Below are 21,832 nucleotides of genomic sequence, written 5' to 3'. Positions count from 1 at the left end.
CCAACAGTAAGAAAGTAAAAAAAAAAAAAAAAAAAAAAAGAATGAACTGAATCAACTTTTTTAAACCGTGAGTTTTGGCTCTCAAAGGCCAAACAGGGCAACTTTCATGAAATTATAAGTAATAATATATGACCACAGCATCCTCTATTAGTCTTTCTCTATTAGTCTCCCTCTTTGTGCACCAGCATCAACATAACTGAACTCCATCTATAGCTACGCACAAATGCAAACAGCGAACGAGTGAGACGCTCTTTGACACAAGCACACTTAGCCAGTTAGCTTAGCTTACTTTGCTTACTTCTACAGCACTTTTGAATAGGCTTGCCACCAGCCCTTTGAAATAAGGAATCGTTCTGAATTGGGACTTAAAAGTTGTGTTCCGTATTGAAAGAATACGGAATACATATAAACAGATACATTTCTATGCATTTTAGGAGCTTTGGGGATGTCTCTTTTCTTTCATCACCTGTACGGCTTTGGGCGCAAGGAGGATGTCCCTTATTTTTATTTCTGAATGGTGGCAACCCTACTTTTGAAAAATGGTTTCAAATTACTGCGGCATTTATTTCAGTAAAAGACAATAAGAGTAAAGTAGATGAAGTGAACTGACCAGGGATTGTTGCGCCGGTCCAGTCCCTTCCCCTGGATAGCAGTCCTGCTGTTGCAGCCTGAAATTCTTTGTGTTCATTGTTTATGTTTTGTCTTCAAATGTTTTATCAGTTTCGCGGTATTGAAACTGGCGGATTTAACTTCACCTTTCGAAACTTTCAGGAAGCAAATTTTGCATGCAGCCATTGTACTTGACGGAGATCTTTCTATGCTGAAATATTTCCAGACCGCCAACATTTTCCTCTCCTAGTTTGTTTGTTTTTCCTCCATATAAAAAAGCTGACCCGGCATTGGTTAAGAGCGGCTATTGGCCCACTCTCATTGGTATGAAGCATGTCAATAGCGATAGCTGCTTGGCATCACGTGTGATCACACAACAAAGAAGTGAAGTGAGCGTCAGGAGAAAGAAGGCTGGGGTCAAGTGTTATATTACTGGACCGGTAAATGGTATCGGGGCCCTATTTGTTGGTACTCGCCAATACCGATACCACCATTTTAGTGCTGGATTACCACCACCCCCCCCCACCCCCCGCCGATATTGGTATCGGTATCGGTGCATCTTTATTTTTTTTCCTCTAGAGAAAAGATCATTTAAGTCAAATGTATAACTGCTGTTGTTTTCCCAGTTCCTCCATCAATCGCAGATGAACCCACAGACCTGGTTGTCACCAGATTGTCCCCAGTGGTCATTGCATGTACTGCATCAGGTGTCCCAGATCCCACAATTCACTGGTCCAAAGACGGCATTAAACTTGTCAAACAGGGACAAGGATACCAGATCTTGCAAACGGGTCAGTGTTATAATGTCTTCTTTTTTGTTATTACTTAGTTCAGCTTCATATTTTCACAGTAGAGCAGGTGTACCTCCATCTGGTTCTTGTACTGTAGAACAGTGATTAATTGTGCTAAATTAGTTTATTGCATTGTGTTCAGGTCAAGTAGGCATAGACTCAGCTGAACTCAGTCATGCAGGACGCTACTCATGCACAGCTAAGAATGCTGCAGGCTCCACTCATCGCCATGTGCAGCTGACAGTACAAGGCAAGAAGAAAAGCATTTGTGTTTTGTTCCAGCTTGCTTTGTTGAAACATTTTGAGAATTGCAATATGACTTGCTCCCTTTTACATAAGTACTTCAATGATGTTATATTTTCCCAGAGCTTCCTGTGATCCATTCCCACCCATCCAACCTGGAGGTGATTCTAAATAACGCCATTGTGCTGCCCTGTAATGCCACAGGCTCACCAAGGCCAACAATAACCTGGCAGAAGGAGGGCATTAATATACATACCACAGGTAACCATTTTTCCAATATGTGTCTGTGTAAGCAATCATTTGTGATGGCTTGTACAATAAGTCTTTGGTTTTTCAATAGGTGGAAGTTTCACAGTGCTACCTAATGGAAGTCTACAGATAGCCAAGGCATCTGTGGCCAACTCTGGAACCTATATTTGTGTAGCTCAAAACCCAGCGGGTACAGCCTTGGGAAAGACCAAACTCAGAGTACAGGGTAAGACACGGTTACTGAAATTTTTGGACTATAAGCCGCCACCCACCAATTTTGACATGAAAATTTTAAGCCACACTGGACTATTAGCCGCAGGATTTAAAATGAGTAAAAAAAGTAGTGGCTTATAGTCTGAAAATTACGGTAAGTTCTTGAGTCTGTCATTGTAAAGTCATTTGTTTTGTGAAACAAAAAAAAACTAGAAGCAACGAGACGGTAACACGTGGTGATGAAACGAGGTAAAGACAGAACGTCAATGTTGAATTGTGATATAGTTAGGGATCGCGGAACCGGGGGGAGGATCCCCACACAGACAAAGGGGAAGCAGAGTAGGTTGATGTCACGTTTATTTAGCACAGGGGCCTTTTTCTCAGGCGGAAAGGAGGATTGTTGCGGTGGGCACCGTAGATGCCAACGTGAGTAGCCGGCAGTTGTCTGGTTTGGCAGTAGGGATGGGCGAATCGATACCAAAATATCGATATTTCGATCCAGCGCATTATGTTTTAGGTATCAATCCCCAAGCAAAAGTATCGATACTTGGAATTAATATATTATATTTTCTTTGTCTTTTTTTGGGAATATTTTTGCGCACATTTTTGAAAAATATTTTATGTTTAATATATATATTTTTTTGTTTAATATGTATTTTTCTGTGAAATATTCTTCCTTATTGTTTTTATGTTACAAACAAATGCTTGATTTCTTATGTTTTTTTGCTATTTTTATTTGTTAAAGGTCCGTTTAAATTATTTCAAAATCTGTTTAAAAATTGTGTTAGTAAATTAAAATTCAAAAACAGCAAGTGACTATTGTTTATTGGATTTGTTTTTAATACCATTAGAGGGTGGTAACATACTACTATTAATTCGTTCTTTAATTAGATCAATAATGTTTAACTTAGAGTAAAATTTGATCAAATACAACGTGTAGCAGGGAATGTTCAGTGCATATGAATTTAAGGGTCACTAGCCACGTTTACATGGAGCCAAATATTCCAATTGCAATCGGTTTAGATGTTCAAACCGAATAAATGTGTTCCATATAAACACCTCATTCGGAATGAACAGGCCCAAACCGAATGGAATTTCATTCCGTTTGACAGGGGTGGAATATTCCTTTTCCCAAACCGATTAGAAGTAAAATTATATCATGTAAACAGGGAAGCGGAATGGTGTCTGGTTGCGTTCTTTCTGTACATGCTCCGTACTGACGTGGTGACGTCACTTGGTGACGTAAGTAACGTCACCTGCAACATGGCTTCCAAGCACACGCACAGCGCACCTAATTGGAGTCCGGCGGAAAGTTTATATGCATGAATCCCTCCACCAGCCCACACAACTTTTTAAATGAACGGCGTGTCATTCTGAAGTTTTGTTTCCACTCGAAAAGTTAAAACAGCAGCTGATCTGACGATCGATCTCCATGTTTTGCAACGTGACGCTTTGTTTTGATTAATCTGCGCATGTCAGACAGCAGTTGTCAAACGTCCTTTCGGAATAAAGGCAGACACATGTAAACGCTGAATCGGAATAGATGAAGTGACATATAAACAGCTGATCTGAAATTTCCATTCGGAATTATTTGAATCGGTATGAATAAAAGTCAGGATGTAAACGTGGCTATTGTTAAAGAGACTGACAAACCAGATTTTGTGAGTTTGTAGGGAAACTGCTTTGCTAGTTATTAAAAGCAGCAATTTTTCCATTGCAATGCATATTTAACACAAAGAGACTTTTAATAGTTTTTTTGTGCTTGCTGTAGTTGTACATTAGATATCATCAGAATGGCTGAGAACTCTGCAGGGTTGTATATATATATTATATATATATATGAACTTCTGGTATCGATATCGGATCGGGATCACAATATTTGGCCTTGGTGTTACTTGGTATCAGATCGAATCCAAAATCACTGGTATCGCCCATCCCTATTTGGCAGTTCACCGGGGAAGCGGAGATATCCGACAAGGGGCGAGCTGATCAGGTCCTGGAGGCAAGGAAAAGAGGTCGTGAGCCAGGTGTCAAAAGCAATATGTATAATAGGAGTGCGAGAACAACTGACCGGAAAACACAACAAGCTGATCGGGCGAAGTGGTGGTGCGTCCGCTGGGCTTTTAAAGCTGGCTGATGGTAATTGCCCACAGCTGTGGCCGCTCCACCCATCTGACCTGTAATCAGGCAAAATCCCCTCACCTGAGGCAGGGCTCAGGAAGGAGGAGCGGAGGCCCTAACATAAGGTGACCATATTTTGATTTCCAAAAAAGAGGACACTCAGCCCGGCCTCAAGATACTTGAATTTTACTCCAAGTTCACTCAAAGATGCCTATATCACTTTAAAGTGTGCCCCCTCACTCTGAATGGAAAAATGCAGTTTGGAAAAAAAATAAATAATAATAATATATATAGAATGCAGACCCATGGAAATGTAGTCCAGTCAATACACATCCACACAGTAGGCTATGTGCCAACTAAACATTTTTATAAATTACTATCACGACAATTGTCCTTGACGAATTGTTATTCCCATTCAATTGATTTTCTCATTCAATGTTCTAGATTGCACACAAACAATAACCGAAATAAACTGACAAACAATTCAACCAGCATGTTTCCAGACTTTGCAGTTCAAAACTACGTTTCCCATAATGCCTAGCGTGGTTTAGCTTACTGATAGCTACCTGAGGCAAAAATAAAACTTTGCTATAAAAGTTGAATCATCGGCAGCGCAACGATGCGACACCAAACGGGATTTTACAGTCAAAGCTCCGACAGAAGTCAACAATTGCCATTATGTACGTATTTATCGTAAAAAACTTAACAACTGGGCAGGTGTTGTGGCCAAATCGTCAACCCAGTAAATGGCGGTAATGCCTCATGATAGGGGTAAACTGCCAACAAAAACAAGAAGAACTACTCCTTTCCTCCCTACTACTAGGAGTCATGTCATCGCAGGCAGGCGCTGCCACCCAGCGGCCGGAGGGATTCTCTTCAAATTGGTCCCGTGAAAAATCATAAAAACCGGACATTTTTATGAATTTATAAAACCCGCCTGGACGACGAGGATACTACGTGAAAGTAGGACTTGTCCGGGCAAAAGAGGACGTTTGGTCACCCTACCCTAACAGATATTAAAAAATGTGACATAAAACAATCTAGCAATCAAATGTCAATGTCATGTGTGCTATTCTCAACTGTTGGCTTGATTGTTTCAAAATATGGCTAGGTTCATACTGCAGGTCTTAATGCACAATTCCGATTTTTTGGTCATATCTGTTTTTTGGGCGTGCCCGTTCAGACTGCCTTTGTCCATTGAGCGTGTTCAAGTATCACGTATGCACACTAATTGACAGTCTGAGATGCACTGAGCAAACTGACCCGCATGACAGGAGCATCAAAACAGATGACTACACATAACGCAATAACGCACACACACAGTTGCCCGACTGTCCACCGTGGAAGCAGTCTTAAAATATTGTTCATTTGGAGCAGAGAGAAAACTGAATATTTTCAAGCTTATCCTCAACCCATTTTATTTTTTTGATGACTGTTGTCAAGCCTGCTCCTTCCCCAAAAGCCGCGTTCAAGTTAGGCGCTAACGCTAATGCACAGCTGCACTGCTATTGTTGCGCACTGTCTCTCTCACTCTTTGCTGATGTAATTACTGCATGAATTCCGATTTGGGGGACTTGACAGTTCAGCCCGCAGCCACATTCTGGAAAAATGTGGTCCAGAATTGATTTTAACTATATACGAAAGGGACTTAGATAGGATTTGAAATGGTCCACTTATATGCGACTTTTCCCGTTCTGACTGTCAAGGTAATGCTTCACTGGAGTCGGAACAACACGAAAAAATCGGATTCGTGCATTAAGACCTGCGGTATAATCCCAGCCTATGTGAATTTAAGGAAGCTTGATGGTAGTATTATCCTATTATCCTCTCCAGTCCCTCCAGTCATCAACTCAGAAACCCAAAAATACTTGGCTCCTGTGGACTCATCTGTGACGCTGCAGTGTCTGTCGGATGGTGTCCCTAGCCCTTCGGTCACATGGCTCAAAGACGGGCAACTCCTGAGCGAATCTGTACGGCAGCGGGTACTCAGTTCAGGCTCCCTACAGGTCGCATTCATCCAGCCGAGTGATACAGGAAGATACACTTGCACTGCTGCCAATGCTGCGGGAACCACGAGCCTCGAGATGAGCCTGACGGTGCAGAGTGAGTTGTCATACCTGCTCACGGTTATTGTTATTCTATTTGTCAAATATCTTTCTGATCATTAATAATTGAACTCTTTCCAGTTCCCCCCTCTATTCTTGACTTCGAACAGGAAGTAGTTGTGGTTGAGCGTAGTCATGCCCAGCTGGTTTGTGTAGCGATGGGTGTCCCTCAACCGACAATTTCTTGGGAGAAGGACGGTGTTCTGTTAGGTGAAGAGATTGGGGAGTATACCACTTTGCCCTCTGGAGAGCTAGTTATTGATACTGCTCAGGTGAGGCCTATACTTCTGTATTTAGTGAATGTTCGTACTGTACGTTGTGTGTTCCATTTAGTTTCTCACATGAAAAATAATGAAGTCCTTTTTTTTTCACCATCTCCATCAGCCTGGTGATGCAGGCAGGTATACGTGTGTTGCCACCAACGATGTGGGTCATGATAGTAAAACAGTGATCCTGTCTGTTCATACCCACCCTATCTTCACTCATTTGGTTGGAGATATCTCACTCAACAAGGGTGAACGCCTTCTGCTGGACTGTGGAGCCAATGGTATCCCCCTACCGAGGATCACATGGGCCTTCAACAACAAAATAATGCCAGGTGCAACTATTGATGATCAAAATTACACTGTATAGGAACGAGTAAAAGTTTGATAAAATAAACACGTTCTTATTACTTTAAAGAGGCGGTGATCAAATCCATTTGGACTGCAAGCCCTCCAAACTAAAATGTAATACTGTAATGAGTTTACATGAGTTAATGTTAAAGTTAAATGAATCATAAGCATTTATCTTTTAAAGCTTCATTCGCAGACTAATTTAGTTTTGCAATCTTTTAACAGTTTTCTATCATTCTCTCCCATGTATTGCTGCTGTAGTTCACTATGATCACATGAACGGCCACAGTGAGTTGGTGATCGAGAAAGTGAGTAAAGAGGATTCTGGTACTTATACCTGTGTGGCAGAAAACACTGTTGGAAGTATCAAGTCTTTGGGCTTTGTTCATGTCAAAGGTAAGAAGACTTTTCTCATCCTCATCAAGGACGTATAGGTTTGCATAAGGAGGGTAGGGACATAAAACTACCAACTTTTCAGGATGCTCAAATTGTTTCCACCAACTTTTAAGCAACTGTATTTTGCACTATACAATGACTTCAGTTATATAGGTAATTTAGATTGTCTTCCCATATGTTGTAAGGATAGAATAGACCCTACCATTATTAAAACCCTTTAATGCCTGCAATATGAAGCAATTATCAGAGAATCACAAAATTTGAAAAATAGGGTCTTAATGAAACCTTTTTTTCAAATTTGTCAAAAGAAAAGTCAAAATGTATACGTGTAATAAGCGCTCTAATATCTTTAACCCTTGCTAACACCTGTGTTTTTTTTCTCATGGAACCTGAAGATGCATCCATCATTTTTTTTTTTTCAAAAAGAAATGTCAAAATTCTGAATTAGTCTCAAAATCATGAAATTTTAGGTGTATCAAATGTGATACATTTGGCAATATAGGGTTAAGTGAATTATTTTCATTATTGTCAGATTTGCATTGACCCCTTTTCATTTGCTGAATGTGCCAGTCCATTTTTTATTCTCCTCAAGCGCACGTTTGATTGGCTGATGACATGACACCTCTCCCCAAAGTCAAAGTTTTTTTTTTCCACCAGCAGCAGCAGCAGCCACTCTAAGTAATGTAAATATATCAGTGTTGTGGAGGTGGGGAACACACCACTAAATTTGCTACTGAAAGTCATCAGAGTTAGCATAACATTAATCTGTGTGAATTTCTCGAACTCGAGGAGGAAGCTGCTTCGAGAGAAATATCCTTTTGTATGTTTTCTACTGTTAATGTTAATTGAATTAAAGAAAGGTAGTGAACCAAGGTTTACCCCCTTCTCACCAATTTTTATTTTTATTTTATTTACAGTGTATGTGGTCTTAAAGCAGCCCAAAGGAGCTTTCATTTTTTGTTGAGTTTGGCTGTGCTTGTGGACAAAAGCAGTAGTGTTTAACCTGAAGGAAGGCTCCATCTTTATTTATTTTTGTTATTCCCTGACTAAGAAGTTTTTTTGTGATATTTAATTTATTTAGACAGACAATTTTGAGGGGTCTTAAGGCAAACGCTTATTTATTTATTTATTTGTTTAGTTATTTTATTTTATTTTATTTTTTCGCATTCCTGGATAGTTAGAGATAATTAACAAGTTTATATTTCTTGTGTATGTTCATATAATTTGTGTTCAAATATTGCAGTTTAAACTTGCTTATAAAATCCAGACATTTATTATGGAAGTTTTCAAAATGTGTCTTCAATAGTTTAAAACAAAGGTTTGAATCGAACAGTATATCACCTGAACCAATACTGTACATATGCACTGCAAAAACCCACCTCCTTAAAACTGGAAGAAAAAAAGGAACTTAAATTCTCTTGTTTTCAGTGTAAATCTACTACAAATATGTGAAATTATCTGCCAGTGCTGCATGTAAATTTTACTCAAGTTTCTAGAAAATAGCCAACTGAAAATAAGTTTAACAGACTTATTTTAAGCGAAAAGTTTGTATATTTAATGTTTGTCAGAAATGTTCTTAATTCAAGAATAGATAATGTTCAAAACATTATTAGAAAGCAATTTTTTCGAGGTTTAGGTGAAAAATGACCAACTTTTAGATGTATGGGCTTATTAGGAACATATAGTAATTGTAGGATCCACAACGAAGCCCTCAACCCGACACTATCCTCTTCCGTCCTCTTCACTAGCCCGCGGGACAGCGGCAAAGAAAAACTCTCACGCCGCTCTCTTGAGTTAATCCACAGCTTGACATCCAAAACGTAAACAAAAGGGCAACTGAGAGATCGATGGAAAGAGAGGTAGATATAAAGAAAATGGTCAAAAAATTGTCTGGGCTCTAATCCTTACTCCTTCCTGCCTTTACGCTGACTCACTCGCCCAAAACAGCTCTCGCTTAGCCTTTATATCGTACGACATGATGTCACAAGCCCGTCTCACAAACCCAAACAACCAAATAAACAGCCCGTCCCATATAACCAAATAAATTATTCCCAATTAACATGAATAATTATCCAAACGTTATTTTAGGCACCTACAGTAATATTAAAGTAAATGGAATAATCTGATGCATTAACTAGCCTTTAACACTCACAACAAGATGAGGAAAATTATTCGACTGCCTATCAATTAATTAGGTTCATATTGGTGAAAAAAGCAAAAAGCAAAAAGTGTACATGTTATGCTGTTACATCGTCCCTACCAATATTGAGACCAAACCTACGCCCTTGATCCTCATATACAGTTGAAAACTTTATTTTTACATTTTTCCACTTGCACGGTCAGAGCCTCCAATCATTGACGGGGACCTTCACTCCAATCGAATTGAACCTCTGGGCGGCAATGCTATTCTGAACTGTGACGTTCGGGGAGATCCACTTCCCAAGATTCAGTGGAGCAAAAATGGAATGAACCTGCACATTAACAACCGCATCCGACAACTGGACAATGGTTCTTTGGCCATCTATGGCACTGTGGTAGGAAAGCACTTTGGATAGTGCGTGTCTAACATTGTAACGATTCTCAGGTATTTTCTTCGCATAACATTGTGTGGCTTTTATTGAAAATTTTAGACTGAAGATGCAGGCAACTACGTTTGTGTGGCAACGAATGATGCTGGTGTTGTGGAAAAAAGTGTTATGCTTACTTTGCAGAGTAAGTCTCTTACAAAAGTAATTTTCAGAATTCACCCAAAGACCACTTACAGTACTTATTTTTGATTTCTCAGGTGCACCCACCATTATAGTAGAACCTGTAACAACAGTGGTTGATGCTGGCACTACATTGGTGCTCAACTGCCAGGCGCAGGGTGAGCCTACCCCAATAATAGAATGGTCCCGCCAAGGGCATCTTCTTTTAGGCAACGACCACTTCTCCACTTTATCGAATGGGTCTCTCAGGATAAAAAGTGCCCAGAAGGAGGACACAGCTGAATATATATGTGTGGCGAGAAACTCACTTGGCTCAGTACTGGTTCCAGTTGGTCTAACTGTTCGTGGTAGGTCTCTGCTTGTAATCATCAAGATCATACATAATACCAAAACATTGACAATGGTGTCTTTTGGTCTATTTTCTAGTTCATGGAGTTTACTCCGAGTGGGCCGAGTGGGGTCCTTGCAGTTTAACATGTGGGATTGGTTCTCAGAAGAGACAGAGACAATGTAGCAATCCCGTTCCTGCCAATGGAGGACGCCACTGTACTGGATTAGACACAGAGACTCGCAATTGTCATGGGAAGCCTTGTCCAGGTACGAATTTACAGTCTCTGATGGTGGATATTATAAATGTAACAGCACAGTGGGGCAAATAAGTATTTAGTCAACCACTAATTGTGTAAGTTCTCCCACTTGAAAATATTAGAGAGGCCTGTAATTGTCAACATGGTTAAACCTCAACCATGAGAGACAGAATGTGGAAAAAAAAAAAAAAAAACAGAAAATCACATCGTTTGATTTTTAAATAATTTATTTGCAAATCATGGTGGAAAATAAGTATTTGGTCAATACTAAAAGTTCATCTCAATACTTTTTTATGTACCCTTTTTGGCAATAACGGAGGCCAAACGTTTTCTGTAACTCTTCACAAGCTTTTCACACACTGTTGCTGGTCTTTTGGCCCATGCTTTCATGCAGATCTCCTCTAGAGCAGTGATGTTTTGGGGCTGTCATTTGGCAACATGGACTTTCAGGTCCCTCTGCAGATTTTCTATGGGGTTAAAACCTGGAGACTGGTTGGCCACTCCAGGACCTTGAAATGCTTCTTACGAAGCCACTGCTATGTTGCCCTGGCTGTGTGTGTGGGATCAGTGTCATGCTGAAAGACCCAGCCACGTCTCATCTTGAATTGCCTTGCAGATGGAAGGAGATTTTCACTCAAAATCTCTCCATACATGGCCCCATTCATTCTTTCCTTTACACGGATCAGTCGTCCTGGTCCCTTTGCAGAAAAACAGACCCAAAGCATGATGTTTCCACCCCCACGCTTCACAGTGGGTATGGTGCAATTCAGTATTCTTTTTCCTCCAAACAAGAGAACCTGTGTTTCTACCAAAAAGTTCTATTTTGGTTTCATCTGACCATAACACATTCTCCCAGTCCTCTTCTGGATCATCCAAATGCTCTCTAGCGAACCGCAGACGGGCCTGGACGTGTACTTTCTTCAGCAGGGGGCCACGTCTGGCAGTGCAGGATTTGAGTCATTGGCGGCGCATTGTGTTTCTGATAGTAGCCTTTGTTACTGTGGTCCCAGCTCTACGTAGGTCATTCACTAGGTCCCCCCGTGTGATTCTGGGATTTTTGCTCCCCGTTCTTGTTATCATTTTGATGCCACAGGGTAAGGAGGGAGTTGAAAGTCCGTGTTGCCCAATGACACCGCCACAACATCACTGCTCTAGAGGAGATCTGCATGGAGGAATGGGCCAAAATACCAGCAAGAGTGTGTGAAAGGCTTGTGAAGAGTTACAGAAAACGTTTGGCCTCCGTTATTGCCAACAAAGGGTACATAACAAAGTATTGAGATGAACTTTTGGTACAGACCAAATACTTATTTTCCACCATGATTTGCGAATATTTTTTTAAAAAATCAAACAATGTGATTTTCTGTTTTTTTTTTCCACATTCTGTCTCTCATGGTTGAAGTTTACCCATGTTGACAATTACAGGCCTCTCTAATCTTTTCAAGTAGGAGTACTTGCACAATTGGTGGTTGACTAAATACCTATTTGCCCCACTGTACCATATTTTGTATATTAGCATTTACATTGTACCCTGGAGTCATGTCGTCCCATTATGTGCCTTTTGATTTTGTTGCTGTCAAAATACATCTCAGTACATGTGAAATTTTGGGTGTGATAACGTGTTTGATATGAAAGTGTTAAAGTCTTTGCTGATGCCTTAGCACAAGATGTTGTCATTTACAGGCCTCGCTAATATTTTCAAGTGGGAAAACTTGCACAATTAGTTGTTGACTAAAGACTTATTTGCCCCACTGTAATGCGAAACTTGACAATTTGTCCATTTCCATCTTTAGTTGATGGTAAGTGGTCAGAGTGGTCTTCGTGGGAGGAGTGCTCTCGTACATGTGGTCATGGTAACAGAACAAGGGTGCGGACCTGCAGTAACCCCACACCTCAGCATGGTGGGAGGCCCTGTGAAGGAAGGACCGTGGAGGTCATCATGTGCAGTGTCCGACCTTGTCCAGGTAAGCATAAGACTACTGTAACACTGTGGTCGCTGGTCATTATACAACCTAATGATTTATCATTGAAGCATCAAAGAAATCCCATCAAGGTGCACGAAGGTAGGATAAAGTTTTGCCAAAAATGTACAGTTCCACCAAAATCTGTCTTCCCTCATTCATTTCCAATCGTCCCATTCATTTTTAAATGTACATTTATTTAATTTCAACACATTACTAAAAAATTGCACACTCTTGACCAAAGGTGCACCAAAATCAGTGTGAGTTTATTGACCAGCATTGAAAGCATTCCCATGCAATTACTCCAGAAATGGCCTTTTCTAGTTGTCAGATTAGATCCCAAGGTTGCCTTTGCAAAGTTAATTATAATCCATGTTTATTTTTTGTTTGTTTGTTTTTTAAATAATTTTATCACAGTGAAAATGAAGAATTACTATCTAACATTCTACATGGGCCTTAAGTGAATTGCTAACTATTTGCACCGATGCAGTTGCAGGTGGCTGGGGGCCTTGGCTACCTTGGAGCCCATGCAGTGAGACCTGTGGAAAGGGTATGCAGTCAAGAATCCGTCTGTGCAACAACCCCCCTCCGGCATTTGATGGGTCACCGTGTGAGGGCACAGACACACAAACGCAAGTGTGCAAGGAGTGGCCATGTCCTGGTAAGCACTCTGTAGTTGGCTGTATACCCTAACCCTAACTATTACCTAGTTGGGTCATTCCATAAATGGAGGACATTTCACGTCCTACCCTTCAAATTTTAAATAACCCACATACAAAATACTAAAACATGCAGTTTATGTATACAGTAAATGTACTTGCTCAGAAAACCAGCACCCCGTAAAAATGCTATTTCTTCCTCTTCCCACCCCAATGACCAAAATGAAACGCAAATATAACAGTTATAGTGAATGCACAAAATGCATGCAACCCTTTTACCATAATCATTTTATACTGGTAGATGAAGAAATCAGGGAATCAAAAAAGAGTTAGCCTTGATAAAATGTCTCACTTTACGTCATTGTCTTAGTCAATTAGACAATTATTATTATTATCCTTAGTCAATTAGACAATTATTATTATTATCCTTATTTTGATTTTTTTTTTTTTTTTTTAAACGAATTCACAGGATGTTAGCCGAAGAGCAAAATTATTGTTGTCTTTTTTTTTTTGGGTTGTTTATTTTTGGCAAATTGAGATTTCCGCATGTTCCTCTCCTACCATTTGCTGCATCATCTAGCCATACTGCCTCTCTTCTAAGCCAATCAGAACCGTTTAAAAAGACTCTTTTTCCAAAAATGCTTAAATATGATGAGGTAATTATGCTATTAGGCTAACAATAAGTAAATTTGTCCTCTTGATCAGCAGTAACAGCTAGATAAACTCTGATTTGACCAAATACTGTAATAAATCATGGGGTAAATATTTTAACATTGGTCTGTAAGGCGAGCTAAACTAGGGTGACCAAATGCCCTCTTTTGCCCGGACATGTCCACTTTTCACGTTCTGTCCTTATCATCCGGCCAAGTTATATAAATTCATGAAAATGTTTTTCATTTTTCACGGGACCAATTTGAAGACAATCCGTCCGGCTGCTAGGGGGGCAGCGGCTGCCTGCGTTGACTTGGCTTCCACTAGTGGGGGAGAAGGAGTAGTTCTAAGAGATGTTTATGCTACCGGCATCCCCAAGGGGCCGCTATCCTTTTTCAGTATGACTGGCATTACAAATATAGCGCAAAACAAGAAATTGGGCAGAGCGAAAGAGAGGCAGGTGTTGAAGTTGTGCGGGAGCACCGTGTTGAGTGGCAGTGTCCCAGGCTGGTTTTGTTTTGTTCATAAAAAGTTTCCACTGAAAAAGCCATCCGACGCACCCATGTGTTTTATACACTTCGCCATCCACTCGAAGGAAGAATCTGATCTGTTACTTTATCTCCTGTGAATGTGGATAATGTGTCTCCTGTTGTATATTGGGTTTACACAGAGATACAGTGTATTGTATTAGTCTTGTAGTAATTGTTCTGCGTTCGTGTATTTGGTTGAATGTTAGTATTATATTCTGAGTACCTGTGTTTCTTATGGCTCAGGGTTCCGTCATCTATGTTAATAAAAGGAAATTCCAAACTGACACAGAGGAGTATTTCTTCACAATTAGCGTGTGTTGAAATTGACTGACACTTTGCAGAGAATACCACGATACTGTGCTGCCTGTGACGTGTTCCCATAGAGCCTGCCCAGTTGTTAAGAGTTATGATCAATACGTACTGTATATAATCAAATGAACCCAAAAGAGTAATTAAGTTGAAAATACCTTTATTCTACATACAAATTTGCGCATGCGTACGCAGTCACAGGCTGCATACATACATATATTTCCATGGGTCTGCATTATATTATTATTATCATTATTATCATCATACCATTATTATACGATTATTTAATTATTATCATTATTATTTTTTTTTTTTTTTTTTGCGTTTTTATTGTTTGATTATTTTTTAGGAACAATAAAGCCTGTTGAGTAACCTATAACTTGTTTGGTAAAAAAAATATTGCCATATAGTATATGATATATACTATGTGGCAATATTTTTTTTCATTATAAAACTGAATTTTTCTATCCAGACCGAGGCACACTTTAAATAAAAGTTATATAGGCACCTTTGAGTGAACTTAAAAAATTAGAAAATTAAAATTTAGTAAAATTAGAGTATCTTGAGGCCGGGGTCAGTGTCCTCTTTTTTGAAAATCAAAGTATGGTCACACTAAGCTAAACGAGTCTTTGATAGTTTATTATCTACACTATTAATGAATATGGAGCAGCAAATCAGAAAGCGAAAGCAAATTTTGAATCAGAAATGTCCTCCAATTCTCGAATGACCCAGTAGACACATTAATTGATGATGTCATAGTGAAATTGCTTTTCAGGCATGTAGGTAACTTAACAAATGCTCATATTGACTAGTGGATGGGAAGTGGTCATCATGGATGAGCTGGGGAGCCTGCAGTGTTTCCTGTGGGGGCGGTACCAGACATAGAACACGTTTCTGTGCCAGCCCCGCACCGCAATATGGTGGCAGGACATGTGAAGGCAACGACGTACACAGCGACTTTTGTAATAGCGAACCCTGCCCTAGTGAGTTATCCGGTTAAGCTATGTACATGTTATATGTGACTTCATTCATGTGGTTGATCTTGTGGTACATTCTGCCCATCAGTCAGTGGGAACTGGGGTCCATGGAGCAGCTGGGGAAGTTGCAGCAAGACATGTAATGGAGGACAGATGAGACGCCACAGGACATGTGACAACCCCAGACCGGCCAATGGTGGCAGAGCGTGTGCAGGCGCCGATGCACAAACTCAGAGATGCAACGCAGCCACGTGTCCTGGTGTGTGTTGGTAACTTAAGTTGAATACGGTCTAGGCTTCTGCACTGAAAAACATACTCCAATTTTCGAACAATCAACATTTTTGTTTGTACATACAAATGAGGTGAATTTGTTTTGCGTTATTGTAGTTAATGGAAATTGGGGAGCATGGCAGTCTTGGGGAGAATGTTCTGCTTCCTGTGGGGGTGGAGAAAGAACACGCGTTCGTCTCTGTAATAACCCGCCGGCGAGCAACGGGGGGCGCCCGTGCCCAGGAGACTCCTCCCAGCTGTCAAGATGTAACGTTGAGGCTTGTCCAGGTAAAATGTGTGGATACCACGTGTCTTGTTGTATTGTTGCGCTAAAACATCATTTAAATATCTTGTATCCTTGTTAGGTGGACCACAGATGGCACGAGGAAGCATCATAGGGAATATTAACGATCACGAGTTTGGTATCGCCATACTAAATGCCACCATCATAGACACTATGTCGGGTAGCAAGCTCATCAAAGCATCGATTTCAAATATACCAAGATCATTAGGTCAGTTTCAAAACCAGTTTACGCAGCTGTCATGGTTTGAATCCATTCCAAATGAATGGTTATTTCCTCTAAATTTCATTGAAGGGCCTGCAATGAGGAAGCTAATTTCCATTCTGAATCCCATCTACTGGACCACAGCACAAGAAGTAGGAGAGGCTGCAAATGGCTACACATTAACTGGGGCTATCTTCAGGCGGGAAACACAGGTGGAATTTGCTACAGGTACATATTTTGCGTAAAACTCACCGTGGTTCATGTACCTGACAGCTGAGCAGGCAGCTTGGGTTCAGTTTTGCCAGAACGAAAAGAGTCTCCTAAGTCTCCAGCCATAATTATGACTTCTGTTCTGATGTTTCCCCTATACTATATCTCTATGTATAGTTTGGTCGAATCATTGCTGTTTCGCCCAGAAGCGTCAGGGGAAATGTAGGTCTTTAAAAGGTTAAAACTATTGTATTATTCAATACAGTAAGGAACACATCTATTAATAATTAACCGTATATTTATTCATTATGCAAAATAAATAAATAAAAAGAAACACATGTTTTTCCATAGAAAGTTTGTCAAAGTACAACTTTAACAAAATTTTCCAGAGCTGATTCCAAAGTGCATTCAAAGTATTTCGATTGAGATTGGTGTCAAATGCAAGAAGTCCACCTGTCACTGGGAAATGATTGAAAACACACCTGGATAAAAAGCAAAATAGGGATGTCCCGATCGCATATTTTTGCACCCGAGTCAGAGTCACCTGATTTTGAAAATCTGCTGATACCGAGTCCCAATCCAATACCGAAAAAAAAGTGTTCTTAAAAAGAAAAAAAAAAATCATTTTAAATGTTACCTTCCCACTAAATTATTTTTAAACAAAAATAACTTTGAAAAATGCTTAAATGCTTCATTGAGTGCCTCCACTCAAATCCACTCATGCTGTTGAGAAAGCCACACATACACAATGAGTTGCCACAGCACACTACCGGTAGTGTTTAACAAGCTCAACAAGCGCATACTTTCGGCGCCTTTCAAAGTGGCGCTCCCAAGCTTCTCTGGCAAGATCAAAGCTGTCACTCATAGTTAACTTTAACAAGCAGCTGCTTGGTGAGCAAGAAAAGCAGCAGGAGGGACAGCGAGATGCTGTGCGAGCAAGGTGCAGAAAACCAAATGTATTTTTAAAATTAAAAACCCAAACCCGATCCTTTTCACCCGATTCCGATCCTCTGAAAAATAGCGTGATCTGCCTGATTTCCGATCACGTGATTGGATTGGGAATTCTCTACAACAAAATCTAAACAAATACAGTGCATCTAACGCGTTTTAACATCATGTCATTTTTCAAATTATTATGTACAGTGATACCTCGACATATGATCGCTTCGACACACGAGCTTTTCGACATCGACGTAAAATTTGACTCGATTTGTTTCTACATCCGACACCATGATCGAAATACGACAATTTATGACAGCGCCGCAGTTTCTTTGTTTTCCTGCCAGACGGACGCACGATGGATTTTCTTGTAAGAGAACTCAACATGGGTTTCAAGAAAGTTAGTGCAGGTGGTTAAAAAAGGAAAAAGGTGATGCTTACCATTGAAATGAAGATGGAAATGATGGAAAAACGTAGAATGTCTTTGATCTCGACGGTCCTCCTCCTACCTCCGTTTGCCAGTCTTTATAAGTTAAGGTGAAAATTATTATTGTGGTAACATCGCCAAAAAATCGCCAGCTTCGTCAGGTTTTTAATCATTTATTTCAAAACTCGGGCAACACAACATGTCTACTGTCCACCGCAGCTGAACAAAGTGAAAATAAAAAGTCCCTCTCTCACTCTATCAAGTCAGCCACGTGGTACGTTTAGGTACAGCACGCAAAACACATCCGCCACATTAGAAACCAATTTGTTACATTATTACAGGTACTATTATTAGTATTACTATTATTATATTATTATTCTGTTTTTATTCATAATTTATTTGTTTTGCTCTGTGTAATTGCCATTTGAAATTGGACCAGCAGCATTTATTGAGGATTTAGTGTAGGTTTTTGAGCTGTGCAACAAATTAATGGAATTATAATGTATTCTTATGCGAAAATCCTGCTCGACATACGACCATTTCTACTTACAAACAAGGTCCTGGAACGAGTAACTTCGTATGTAGAAGTATCACTGTAGTTGAATTTGACCATGTACCTAAAATCAGAAATTAAATTTTTTAAATCGAGTTAATTACAGCTTAAAAATTAATTAATCGTAATTAACTGCAATTAATCGCAATTCACCCCATCTATAAAGTATGCCATATTTTTCTGTAAATTATTGTTGGAATGGAAAGACACAAGATGGATATATACATTCAACATATGGTACATAAGGACTTTTTTTTTTTTATTATAACAATAAATCAACAAGATGGCATTAACATTATTAACATTCTGTTAAAGTGATCCATGGATAGAAAGACTTGTAGTTCTTAAAAGAAAAATGTGAGTACAAGTTATAGAAATTTTATATTAAAACCCCTCTTAATGTTTTCATTTTAATAAAAATTGTAAAATTTTCAATCAAAAAATAAATTAGTAGCCCGCCATTGCTGATGTCAATAATTACTTACACAATGCTCATGGGTGCTGAAGCCTATAAAATCAGTTGCACCCAAGCGCCAGCAGAGGGCGGCAAAACTCAAAACAATTAACAAGTGAGCGTTTCACTGGACTGTCATTTAAATTTTTCTGAGCGGGGCATCTGCGTTAATTGCGTCAAATTAATTGAAAATAATAATTAACGCCCGGTAACGCGATTATTTTGACAGTCCTAGTTAAAACTAATCAAAACGGTTTCTTCCAAAACTGCAGAATCTTTTAAGAACTATCCCACATTTTATCAACCTACCCAATGCATTTCTCTCACACAGAGTCTTTGAAAATAGTTCGATTGGGTGACAACCCGCCCAATCTGGCAACTCTGAGTAGGTTCAGTACCCTCTCATTAACAGTTAAAATTTAAAATGATTGTCTCTTTTGTTGCTTCACAAATTTAGGTGAGATTCTAAGGATGACTCACATTGCCCGGGGCTTAGACTCAGATGGAGCCTTGTTACTGGACATAGTAGTAAACGGGCACATCCTCCAGCTGCCTTCACATGTCGACATTACCATCAAGGTATACAGACGGATAGGCATGTACTGCCCTTGTACAATCATTTGTGAGCCATTCCACCCAAGCCAGACAATTAGGTCAAAAATGGCATTGCATTGCATTTTTGTCCTTCAATTTGAGGAAATTTAAGATATTAGAATATGCAAAAATGGCCAAAGACGCCTTTGAAACCATCCTTTTTTTTGTTTTTTAAACTAAACTATTGACCATAATTTTGGTCATTTATAGAAAATTGGCATGACCACCCTGATATTGTATTTAGCTGCTTGTGTCTCTAATATGGTGAAAATCATCTCAAAAGGGTATAGCATTGTTGTTTTTTTTACTGATATGTTTGCTTTAAAGGATGCCAACTTGAAGGGAATGTTTATGATGTTATAGTTATTCGTAAAGCATTTAGAAAATAAAGTCTTTGAAAAAATACACTTAGTACCTCCAGAGAACGTCATATGACACTGTGAGGAGTGTCTGGTTTCAGTGGAACGGCCCACTTACTTTTAATATTCTCAAATAGTCAGCGCAAATACATAACGCGTTAATAGGCTAAAGCCATGCGTGCCATGTTCATGTCAGGACTACACAGAGGACTACATCCAGACAGGCCCAGGCCAGCTTTATGCTCTGTCCACACGAATGTTCAGCATTGACAGGGAGAGCGTGCCCTACTCCTGGAACCACACCATTTCCTATGACGTGTCTAGAGGAAAGATGCCCTATTTAGTGCAGACGCTTCATGCCACAGCAATCAGTGCTCAGTATCACGCCATGGAAGAGGTGCTGGAATACAGCATCCAAGCTCGTATTACCAAGGGTAAGAGGAATGACATTGCTGAAAAATCCAAACAGAGTTATTATGTTTCTTTTAGGTTTATATATTGTTTTCTGTCCTTCACGAATAAATTCCAATGTTCATCATTTTAGGTGATCGCAGCAACCAGTGTCCTCATGGGTTTACTTTGGTTTCTGCCGGGCCGTACTGTGCAGGTGGGTCTTGGCATAGTTTGTTGTCGATAATGTAACTCTTAGCGTTGACATTCTTACTTGAGAAAATTTGCATTTGGCGGAAAGGGACTCATTGCTTGAGAATTAAAGTACCATGTAGATCTTGTAGTCTAGCTTTGTTGATGCCATTCTTGTATAAATTACCTGGAAGCGATAGGAGGGTAAAATAATACTGAAATTTCTGTGGTCCTCAATAAAAGATGGCGAGAATTTACTGTTGTTTACCCTTTTTATAAATATATAATAAAAATAATAATAATAATAAAATATATATTTGCTTTTTACTCTTTTTGCCTTTAGGCCACTATTAAAAGGCTAAAAAGCAAATACAAAGAAAGGACAAATTTGGGGGGTCAACTATGTCCCAAAATGATTGAATCGTGATTATACGAGTAATCCATTCATTTGCTCATCAATGAATCGATAATCAATTAATCTTTGCAGCCTAGTTGGCAGACATAATAGCCTCCTCACAATTTGACGCAGCTCGGACAGCACGCAGGTCAGGGTGGTGGCAGATCGTCCTCTCATCATTTCATTAGAACCTAACATGCTCCAAACTCACCTCTTTTTTTGGGATTAGAAATACATTCACACATCTAAAAGAAAAAAAAACCTATTGAAGAGGAGAAAAGAGGGCACTACTGAGCTGTGCAGCCTGATGCAGGTTTGAGGCCAGTTGATTTTTTTTCCCTTGGAGGAGGAGCCTGTCTCGTATAAAAGGGTGTTTCTTGTTCTCAGCAATGGGCGCCAGGCCTAATGGGTAATATTCCACTGCAGTTATGTTCAGGTTGGGATACCTCTGGGATGCCAGATATGAAAAAGACTGAACCCTGTATCAGGGAGTTATTAGTCATTTATTGAATTTGGCATGCTGCCAGAAAATGTCCGACTTTGGCAATCGCCCAGGTCCGGCCCGTGAATAAAAACTCACCATTTGGATAACTTAAGATCTCATATGTCTCATGAAAATTCTCACCAATTTTGAGTAGGATCCAACTAACTCCCTAGGCGCCAAGGTCTCAAACGTCTCAAACCCTGTATATCGACTAAAATTGCATATTTATTTACATTCAATCCAAAATACCCGATTTACTGTTGGGTTTGGTATGTGGGTGCGGAGACTTTTTGGAGCAGTTTTGCACAAGGTATCGAAATTTCATCGCTCTATGTTG

At 39.7% G+C, this 21,832-nt stretch overlaps 1 protein-coding gene across 5 annotated transcripts in view; it reads left to right on the top strand.

The window, feature by feature from the left end:
• Nucleotides 1-21,832, top strand: part of hmcn1 (hemicentin 1) — a 166,708-nt gene that overhangs the window by 132,217 nt on the left and 12,659 nt on the right. For 4 of the 5 annotated variants that reach the window (XR_009063824.1, XM_057840740.1, XM_057840739.1 and 1 more), the window contains 22 exons: nucleotides 1,236-1,400; nucleotides 1,543-1,650; nucleotides 1,767-1,904; nucleotides 1,984-2,118; nucleotides 6,060-6,329; nucleotides 6,413-6,603; nucleotides 6,716-6,929; nucleotides 7,207-7,341; nucleotides 9,685-9,875; nucleotides 9,972-10,053; nucleotides 10,127-10,396; nucleotides 10,476-10,646; nucleotides 12,427-12,597; nucleotides 13,085-13,255; nucleotides 15,556-15,726; nucleotides 15,809-15,979; nucleotides 16,108-16,278; nucleotides 16,356-16,502; nucleotides 16,587-16,724; nucleotides 19,537-19,658; nucleotides 20,229-20,466; nucleotides 20,577-20,639. Coding sequence is in view for 4 of the 5 variants with exons in the window: in XM_057840740.1 (XP_057696723.1) it covers nucleotides 1,236-1,400; nucleotides 1,543-1,650; nucleotides 1,767-1,904; nucleotides 1,984-2,118; nucleotides 6,060-6,329; nucleotides 6,413-6,603; nucleotides 6,716-6,929; nucleotides 7,207-7,341; nucleotides 9,685-9,875; nucleotides 9,972-10,053; nucleotides 10,127-10,396; nucleotides 10,476-10,646; nucleotides 12,427-12,597; nucleotides 13,085-13,255; nucleotides 15,556-15,726; nucleotides 15,809-15,979; nucleotides 16,108-16,278; nucleotides 16,356-16,502; nucleotides 16,587-16,724; nucleotides 19,537-19,658; nucleotides 20,229-20,466; nucleotides 20,577-20,639 (3,633 nt within the window). In the remaining variant the exon portion in view is untranslated. Of the gene's footprint in view, nucleotides 1-1,235; nucleotides 1,401-1,542; nucleotides 1,651-1,766; nucleotides 1,905-1,983; nucleotides 2,119-6,059; nucleotides 6,330-6,412; nucleotides 6,604-6,715; nucleotides 6,930-7,206; nucleotides 7,342-9,684; nucleotides 9,876-9,971; nucleotides 10,054-10,126; nucleotides 10,397-10,475; nucleotides 10,647-12,426; nucleotides 12,598-13,084; nucleotides 13,256-15,518; nucleotides 15,727-15,808; nucleotides 15,980-16,107; nucleotides 16,279-16,355; nucleotides 16,503-16,586; nucleotides 16,725-19,536; nucleotides 19,659-20,228; nucleotides 20,467-20,576; nucleotides 20,640-21,832 lie in introns of those variants that run through there. The other variant, XM_057840742.1, reaches the window with a different exon arrangement.

This window comes from Corythoichthys intestinalis, chromosome 7, assembly GCF_030265065.1.
Source record: "Corythoichthys intestinalis isolate RoL2023-P3 chromosome 7, ASM3026506v1, whole genome shotgun sequence".
Lineage (NCBI taxonomy): Eukaryota > Metazoa > Chordata > Actinopteri > Syngnathiformes > Syngnathidae > Corythoichthys > Corythoichthys intestinalis.
The sequence above is the reverse complement of the archived record's forward strand: the minus strand, read 5'-3'. Positions and strand labels throughout refer to the sequence as shown.